A 10,076-nucleotide genomic window follows, 5' to 3' on the forward strand; every position below is an offset into this window, starting at 1 on the left:
TATAAATCAATTGACCAACATAGGAAAATTTCCTAAGGATTCCAATCCTACAAATTCCGATGAGAATCCTTTGAATCAAAGAAACACCTGGCTCACAAGTCAGAGTGCATTGAAGACCAGGCAATAAACGCCTTAGGCTGAGGCAAGTAACACTGCTACTCAGGTAATGAGTGATCTATACGTCAGCTTGCAATAACAAATAAATTAAGTTATCGCTACTTCATCAATTTCTATAATCATGAAAAACACTAATATACTTTGCGGTAAATTATGTGTCCTGGATTGCAATACTTTGTAACCAAAACCATCCAAAATGGGAGACCAAATCATCATCATGCTACAGACCATTCTTGAAATTAATAAAAGGAAGGGTGCATCATTATCTGCCTGGAAACAATTTTCAGTTCAAGCTGCATTTCCCTGCCAGGAGACAAAATAAACGATCAGACTGGTGGTGGATTAACATGCTGTCTTCGGAAACTGGAAAAGGCAAAAATACCTTTGGTTTAGACTTATTGGGTTTGGAGTCAGCAGCAGCTTGTTTGCTATCAACAAGAGGCCACTTGAAAGGAAGGAAATCTATTCCAAGCATGAATGGCCGCAACACCTCTGGCACTTCAACACCACCTTCCCGCTGGTAGTTCTCCAGAATACAGCAAAGTGTCCTCTCAGTTGCAGTCAGCGTGGAATTCAACATATGAACGAACTGCTTCGATTGCTCATCATTCTGCCAATTCAACATACATACATCAGGTGGTCAGACATTTTGATATACTCACACAAGGCACAAGCATCCATTTAAACAAGGGCAACTCCTACCTTTTTCTGGCCATAGCCTATTCCAAGTCTCCTTGCCTGATAATCTGTGCAATTTGAACAGGACACTAATTCTCGGAAGGTTTTTGATGCAGGGAACCATGCTTCCAAATCATACTTCTTAGCTGCAGCATCATTAAGAGCACCAGAGACAATTGAAACTAGTTGATATGGTAGCCCAATCTGCAAGCAATGTTTATACATATCAGCAACGCGCAGTCGAGGATATCAACACTGTTGTTTAAGGTTCGCAAAGCTTCAGATACTTACCGCCTGATAAAAATCTTCTGCATTTTTAATCATCTCCTCATGCATTTCCCAGGATACATTGTCATTTGGACCTGTGGCGCAGAACTGCTCGATCTTTTCAAACTGGTGGACTCTGAAGATGCCAGCTGTGTCCCTCCCGTGTGAACCAGCTTCTTTCCGGAAGCACGTGGAGAACCCAGCATATCTAAACACGCAAAGTCTGTTATCAAATTACTTGCGCCTAGTGACTAAAGACAAGCTACCTAAAATTAGGCACTACCAACCTGATAGGCAAATCTGCAGGATAAATTCGATCACCTAGATGATAAGCACATAGCGGTTGCTCCGATGTTGCTATGAGATACTTATCCTCTCCGTCACCTGTTACCTGCCAAATGCAACTAATGGTCATGGACTGATGGACATATTATTACACATGTTGGATCAAACTCAAACTAATACTACTGAAACATCATTAGTTCAAATCAACAATGATAATGAGGAACCAGTGTACAAACAGAATATAAACAAAAAAATGGTGCTTTGAACTTTGCCCAGAACTGTACATGTTAAGACTTGCCAGATAGTTAGAACTGGAAATGGAAGGTTACTCCTCTGAGAACCATTACCAATCAACCTAACAGAATGTAACTTCAATGAAACTGAGTGATGCTTACTGAAGCTGTGAACATACAGCAGCAAACTAACAAGAAAATACATTACCACACCCCGAGAAAGCATGGCCTTATTTTTAAATGCAGGGAAACAAATGGAAATACAGTTAATCAATAACACCAGAATATGCAAGGGACACCTCTTTGGACTTACTTTGTAGAGCTCCTCATCAAATTGGGCCAACTGGGCACATTTTGCCATGATCTCCTTTCTCATGAAAAAAGGAGTTTGCATTGGTGTAAATTCTCGTTTTCCCAGGAATGATAGCCCAAAATTTATCAACGCCTGGTTCAGGAGAACACCGTCACCCTTCAAAAAGAAACCTCTTCCACCAGCTACATCAGCACCTGCGAATGAGTGGGCAAAGTATGAGAGGTAGCTTAAAATTTAATAAAGCAGGGGTTCCACAAATTTAGTAACTCCAGCGAGCTTGTGCTATGATGGGAAAAAAACTTCTTAAGTACAAATGAACAATGTTTTTTTCATAAACTTAAACGTAGTGCAAGTAGATGCAAACATAAAAAGTTGCTACTATTCTGCTACTCCCTCTGATCCAAAATAAGTGTCGGGGTTTTAGTTCAAGAGAGTACCGGATTACTATATTTGATGATCTGGTGTTCCATAATACGGTAGATAGAGGAATACAGGTATCTATCAATCCCATCCCATATATGTATCAAGCACAGCAATTGTATAATGATTTGTGTGATACCAAGTACTGGGGCCAACATGCTAACACAACAGACTCAACGTTGCTACTTAAAACCAGAATTTTCAGTTGTTGATAGTGATACAGCAGTGCTAGTTGAAACCAGAAATTATAGTCAAATACACACAATACTATTGGTAAGTGTTTAACATAAGGCCCACACAAATTGCAGAGCTGTGCTGATTATTAAAAATTCGTCAAAGACAAAAACCTATATTTGTCACCCTAAAACAAAACCTATAGTTGTCAGTAAGCTGCTTCTCCCGAAGTTCGGAACAAAAAAAATTGCGTCACAGACCCTGTTCAAGAATTCATCCGATTAACCAGTTAACTTGCCGATTAATCCCTACTCATAGGGTCACCGAGTAGCCGATAAACCGAAAAATCATCTGATTAATTGATTAAATGGCCGATTAACTTGCCGATTAGCCAATTAATCCCCTACTCGCTAGCCAACCGAGCAGCTACCAGTTAACGATTTCCTCAACAATGGTCACAGAGAAGTAGAACAGAATCATAGACGGCCATTCTACAATGGCAGCGAGCACAACAAAAGAAGCAATTCATTACAACTGTAGGCATGTAAAAAAATGCATTCAACTTTCAATCAAACTTGAACCAGAGTAATCCAAGCACAATGAGAAAGCATTCAACCAACAGAGGATTGTTTTTGAGCATTTACCCTTATCCAAAGATACGATGTCAAGCATTATGCAAAGATCCACATGATTCTTCAATTTCTCCTCCAGTCTCTTCTCGCCCCATGTCCGCACAATAGCATTGTTTGCCTGTGAGAAGGAACTATTAAGTAACTTGAGATGCCTTTATATCAATTCTGTGAAGCAAACCTACATTTCATATTTCTAGAATAGGAACATCCAGTTGCTCATAAGCAGATTCAAAGCCAACTCAATGTAGTGCAGTGATGTGTTTTGTATTACTATAGTTACCTAAATTGCATCACGAATACCGACAGCAGAAACAGGGGAACAGGAACTAGGTTAAATTAGAGCTAGTATAGTTCCAAACAATCACTAAAGGAGACTAGTATCTTTCACAAAGTTATACAGCCAATGTCTGACTTAGTTATCTGTAGAACCATGAAATGTGGGGTTGGCACTTTTTCAACGCACCTCGTCGTTGCTGATGGGCACAGATTCATGCACGAGGTTGCCGATGGTAACTAGCTTGGCATCGAGGGTGGTCTTGGCCTCCTGCACGTCCGTCTCCTTGGCGGCCAGCCTCTTCTTAATCTCCTCCGTGCTCTGTATCAGCTCCGTCGCATCCTGCTTTTTCTGCAACAAAGCGGCATGCTCGCCGTCACATACAAATCCAGAGCTAACCCCGAGGACTAAAAGATAAACCAAAGCGAGGCGAATCGACGCGGGACGTACGGCCTTGAGCTTGCCGATCTCCTTGCTGGTTTTGTTGAGCTCCTGCCGGATCTTGTCGAGCTCGAACTGCCCTGCGGAGACGATACGTCCTGGGGGGTCAGGGTCCGCGGATCTGGAAGGTTCTGGGGGGGAGAGGAGGAGGACTTACTCTGGCGCCACGCCTCGTCGAGGACGATGACCTCGTCGACGAGCTCGACGGGGGCGAAGCGGCTGCGCTGCGACTGGCGGACGAGCTCAGGGTCGCCGCCCTTCTCCTTGCGGAAGAGGTTGATGTCGAGCATATTCTCGTGCGACCGCGGCTAGGCCAACTTCTCCGCGGACGAGCTCGACGGGGGCGAGGCGGCTGCGCTGCGATTGGCGGCGGCGGCGGCGGCGGCGGAGGGCGGAGAGGGAGGGTTCTTCTGACGAGAGGTGGATGACGGGGAGGGAGCGATCGAGAGGGTCGGGTCGGCCGGTCGGGGCCGGTTTTTTTCTTCTGACATCGAGTCGGGGCCGGCCTTAAGAGGCTTTGTGCCGGGCTTCCTTTCGGCCCGTATATGGACTCACAGTCCCGACGGAGACCTACTGCTCGTGCTCTCTCTTTCATCAGTCCCAGTTCAGGGTTTGATCAGGGGGATAGGTGATGGAAACAGCACATCAATATGGCAACATAACTGGCTACCCCGTCCACATAACATGCGGCCAATTATGAGCAGAATAGCTAACCCCCCACAATTGGTTCGGGACTTGATCCTTCCTGGAGCGGAGTGGGACAGAGATGCAATTGCAGAAATCTTTATTCCAACAGATGCAGCCTCAATACAAGCTATTCCGCTTTGCACTCGCCATATCGAAGACTTCTGGCCTTCGGTGGGTCAACAAATTACTGTTGAGTCATTGACAGAATTGAGCATAGTTATGAGAATATCTAGGTATGATCATGTATATAGGCATCACGTCCGAGACAAGTAGACCGAAACGATTCTGCATCTACTACTATTACTCCACTCACCAACCGCTATCCAGCATGCATCTAGAGTATTAAGTTAAAAACAAAATAACGCCTTAAGCAAGATGACATGATGTAGAGGGATAGTTTCATGCAATATGATAAAAAACCCATCTTGTTATCCTCGATGGCAACAATACAATACGTGTCTTGCTGCCCCTTCTGTCACTAGGAAAAGACACCGCAAGATTGAACCCAAAGCTAAGCACTTCTCCCATGGCAAGAACAACCAATTTAGTAGGCCAAACCAAACTGATAATTCAAAGAGACTTGCAAAGATAACCAATCATACATAAAAGAATTCAGAGAAGATTCAAATATTATTCATAGATAGACTTGATCATAAACCCACAATTCATCGATCTCAACAAACACACCGCAAAAAGAAGATTACATCGAATAGATCTCCACGAGAGGGGGAGAACATTGTATTGAAATCCAAAAAGACAGAAGAAGCCATCTAGCTACTAGCTATGGACCCGTAGGTCTGAAGTAAACTACTCACACTTCATCGGAGGGGCTTGGATGATGATGTAGAAGCCCTCCGTGATCGATGCCCCCTCCGGTGGAGCTCCGGGAACAGGCCCCAAGATGGGATCTCGTGGATACAGAAAGTTGCGGCGGTGGAATTAGGTTTTTGGCTCCGTCCCCGATCGTTTGGGGGTACGTGGATATATATAGGAGGAAGAAGTACGTCGGTGGAGCTTCGAGGGGCCCACAAAGCAGGGGGCGCACCCTAGGGGGGGGCGCCCCTACCCTTGTGAGCACCTCGTGGCTTTCTTGACGGACGGTCCAAGTTTCCTGGATCTTATCTGATGAGAAAATCACGTTTCCGAAGGTTTCATTCCGTTTGGACTCCGTTTGATATTCCTTTTCTTCGAAACCCTAAAACAGGTAAAAAACAACAATTCTGGGCTGGGCCTCCGGTTAATAGGTTAGTCCCAAAATAATATAAAAGTGGAAAATAAAGCCCAATAATGTCTAAAACAGTAGATAATATAGCATGGAGCAATCAAAAATTATAGATATGTTGGAGACGTATCAGTGGCCGTGTAGGGATTGACAACCCCTTATCGCGTTGGTTGCGAGGATTTATTTGTTTTGTGTAGGTACGAGGGACTCGCGCGTAGCCTCCTACTGGATTGATATATTGGTTCTCCAGAACTGAGGGAAATACTTACGCTACTTTACTGCATCATCGCTTCCTCTTCGGGGAAAACCAACGCAGTGCTCAAGAGGTAGCAAGAAGGATTTCTGGCGCCGTTGCCGGGGAGTCTACGCAAAAGTCAATATACCAAGTACCCATCACAATCCTTATCTCCCGCATTACATTATTTGCCATTTGCCTCTCGTTTTACTCTCCCCCACTTCACCCTTCCGTTTTATTCGCCCTCTCTCTCTCTATCCTCCCTCTTTTTCCGTTCGCCTCTTTTCTGTTTGCTTATCGTTATGGCTAGTCCATTATCTTCTCCGTTGTGTCCCAAGAATGAAATTCTAAATTTTAAGCAAAGGGAGGGAGAAAATCTAAAAGACGCTTGGTATAGAATTTGCAATGCTCAAAATAGATCTACGAGGAAGCAATCTACTTCCATTCTTCTTTGCATTTTTTATGTAGGCGCTACTCCTTGGCACAGATATGTCCTTGATAATATCACCGGAGGGAACTTCTTGGGTAGCCATACTTTTGATTCCTATAATGCTATGATAGATTTGTTTGGCTCACCTCCTCTTTTGGTTAATGGAACTGTATTAACTTTGGAGCATGTAATGCAAAGGCTCGAAATTACTGAAAATAAGGTTGCTACCGTAGAGTTAATTGAAAATTTGGATAAAAAGATCCACAACCGAATCTCTCAATATGGATCTAAAGTAGGAGTCACTTTGAAAAATATTAAAGAGAAGGAACCCATAGTTAATGAGAAAATAAATCACGATTCCACTAGGATCGATAAACTTGAGGATATTATTACCAACTTGGGAACCGCTTTTTCTTCCGTAAAGAATACTCCAAATCCTCCCACTAAAATTGCTAAGCTTATCTATGTTCCTAAAAATAAGGGTGAATCCTCTAGTAAGGAAACTGCGGATCTCAAATCTATAAGTATTCGTCCCAATCTTTTTGCTATCATTAAGGAACCATTTATTACAAATGAATTTTTCAATCTTGTGTCCAAAAATTTGATAATCAATAAAAATAAATAAATTCCTAAAAATTGTAGATGCCTCATTGAGGAATTGCCTACCAAAGATGGCAATACCTAGATCTATCCTTGCTTTTTATGCATAGCTAGGGGCATTAAACAATAGCGCTTGTTGGGAGGCAACCCAATTTTATTTTTATTCCTTGCTTTTTGCTACTGTTTAGTAATAAATAATTTATCTAGCTTCTGTTTAGGTTGTGTTTTTGTGTTTAATTAGTGTTTGTGCCAAGTAGAACCGTTGGGAAGACTTGGGGAAAGTCTTGATATCTTGCTGTAAAAAACAGAAACTTTAGCGCTCACGAGAACTGCTGCCATTTTTATTTGGAAGGTGCTATTTAGTTAATTCTTTTTGCAGATGATTAATAGATAAATTCCTCATGTCCAGAAATTTATTTTAGAATTTTTGGGGTTCCGGATCTTGCACTAGCTACAGATTACTACAGACTGTTCTATTTTTGACAGATTCTGTTTTTCGTGTGTTGTTTGCTTATTTTGATGAATCTATGGCTAGTAAAATAGTTTATAAACCATAGAGAAGTTGGAATACAGTAGGTTTAACACCAATATAAATAAAGAATGAGTTCATTACAGTACCTTGAAGTGTTCTTTTGTTTTCTTTCGCTAACGGAGCTCACGAGATTTTCTACTTTAAGTTTTGTGTTGTGAAGTTTTCAAGTTTTGGGTAAAGATTTGATGGATTATGGAATAAGGAGTGGCAAGAGCCTAAGCTTGGGGATGCCCATGGCACCCCCAAGATAATATAAGGACACCTAAAAGCCAAAGCTTGGGGATTCCCCGGAAGGCATCCCCTCTTTTCTTCTACTTCTATCGGTAACTTTACTTGGAGCTATATTTTTATTCACCACATGATATGTGTTTTGCTTGGAGCGTCTTGTATGATTTGAGTCTTTGCTTTTTAGTTTACCACAATCATCCTTTCTGGACATACCTTTTGAGAGAGCCATACATGATTTGGAATTTGTTAGAATACTCTATGTGCTTCGCTTATATCATTTGAGTTATATAGTTTTGCTCTAGTACTTCACTTATATATTTTAGAGCACGGTGGTGGATTTGTTTTATAGAAACTATTGATCTCTCATGCTTCACTTAGATTATTTTGAGAGTCTTAAATAGCATGGTAATTTGATTAAATGATCCTAATTGGTAGGTGTTCAAGATTAATAAAAAAATTCTTATGAGTGTTTTGAATACTAAGAGAAGTTTGATGCTTGATGATTGTTTTGAGATATGGAGGTAATAATATCAAAGTCGTGCTAGTTGAGTAGTTGTGAATTTGAGAAATGCTTGTGTTGAAGTTTGCAAGTCTCGTAGCATGCACGTATGGTAAACGTTATGTAACAAATTTGAAACGTGAGGTGTTATTTGATTGTCTTCCTTATGAGTGGCGGTCGGGGACGAGCGATGGTCTTTTCCTACCAATCTATCCCCCTAGGAGCATGCGCGTAGTGCTTGGTTTTTGATGACTTGTAGATTTTTGAAATAAGTATGTGAGTTCTTTATGACTAATGTTGAGTCCATGGATTATACGCACTCTCATCCTTTCATCATTGCTAGCCTCTTCGGTACCGTGCATTGCCCTTTCTCACATTGAGAGTTGGTGCAAACTTCGCCGGTGCATCCAAACCCCGTGATATGATACGCTCTGTCACACATAAACCTTCTTATATCTTCCTCAAAACGGCCACCATACCTACCTATTATGGCATTTCCATAGCCATTCTAAGATATATTGCCATGCAACTTTCCACCATTTCGTTTATCATGACACATTCATCATTGTCATATTGCTTAGCATGATCATGTAGTTGACATAGTATTTGTGGCAAAGCCACCGTTCATAATTTCTTCATACATGTCACTCTTGGTTCATTGCATATCCCGGTACATCGTCGGAGGCATTCATATAGAGTCATATCTTGTTCTAAGTATCGAGTTGTAATTCTTGAGTTGTAAGTAAATAGAAGTGTGATGACCATCATTCATAGAGCATTGTCCTAAAAAAGGCCAAAAAAAGAAAGGCCAAATAAAAAAAGTAAAGAAGGGACAATGCTACTATCCTTTTTCCACACTTGTGCTTCAAAGTAGCACCATAATCTTCATGATAGAGAGTCTTTTGTTTTGTCACTTTCATATACTAGTGGGATTTTTCATTATAGAACTTGGCTTGTATATTCCAACAATGGGCCTCCTCAAGTGCCCTAGGTCTTTGTGAGCAAGCAAGTTGGATGCACACCCACTTAGTTTCTTTTGTTGAGCTTTCATACATTTATAGCTCTGGTGCATCCGTTGCATGGCAATCCCTACTCCTTGCATTAACATCAATCGATGGGCATCTCCATAGCCCATTGATTAGCCTCGTTGATGTGAGACTTTCTCCTTTTTTGTCTTCTCCACATAACCCCCATCATCATATTCTATTCCACCCATAGTGCTATATCCATGGCTCGCGCTCATATATTGCGTGAAAGTTTATAGGTTTGAGATTACTAATGTATGAAACAATTGCTTGGCTTGTCATAAGGGTTGTGCATGATGAGAGCATTCTTGTGTGACGAAAATGGAGCATGACTAAACTATATGATTTTGTAGGGATGAACTTTCTTTGGCCACATTATTTTAAGAGGACATAATTGCTTAGTTAGTATGCTTGAAGTATTATTATTTTTATGTCAATATGAACTTTTATCTTGAATCTTTCGGATCTGAATATTCATACCACAATTAAGAAGAATTACATTAAAATTATGCCAAGTAGCACTCCGCATCAAAAATTCTGTTTTTATCATTTACGTACTCGAGGACGAGCAGGAATTTAGCTTGGGGATGCTTGATGCGTCTCCAATGTATCTATAATTTTTGATTGCTCCATGCTATATTATCTACTGTTTTTGACATTATTGGGCTTTATTATCCATTTTTATATTATTTTTGGGACTAACCTATTAACCGGAGGCCCAACCCAGAATTTCTGTTTTTTGCCTATTTTAGGGTTTCGAAGAAAAGGAATATCCAACAGAGTC

General features: G+C 41.3%; 1 protein-coding gene across 1 annotated transcript; it reads right to left on the reverse strand.

Annotated features, from left to right (window-relative positions):
* Positions 1–200: 200 nt before the first annotated feature.
* On the reverse strand, positions 201–4,305 carry LOC119318099 (serine--tRNA ligase, cytoplasmic-like). Its single transcript, XM_037592618.1, has 10 exons — positions 3,992–4,305; positions 3,844–3,914; positions 3,583–3,744; positions 3,132–3,237; positions 1,894–2,087; positions 1,350–1,453; positions 1,087–1,270; positions 820–999; positions 500–727; positions 201–420 (listed from the first exon to the last, which is right to left on the reverse strand). Exons 1-10 carry the CDS (start codon positions 4,122–4,124, stop codon positions 406–408), a joined length of 1,377 nt encoding a protein of 458 aa, XP_037448515.1. The 5' UTR covers positions 4,125–4,305; the 3' UTR covers positions 201–405.
* Positions 4,306–10,076: the final 5,771 nt, after the last annotated feature.

Source organism: Triticum dicoccoides, chromosome 6A (genome assembly GCF_002162155.2).
Source record: "Triticum dicoccoides isolate Atlit2015 ecotype Zavitan chromosome 6A, WEW_v2.0, whole genome shotgun sequence".
Taxonomy (NCBI): domain Eukaryota; kingdom Viridiplantae; phylum Streptophyta; class Magnoliopsida; order Poales; family Poaceae; genus Triticum; species Triticum dicoccoides.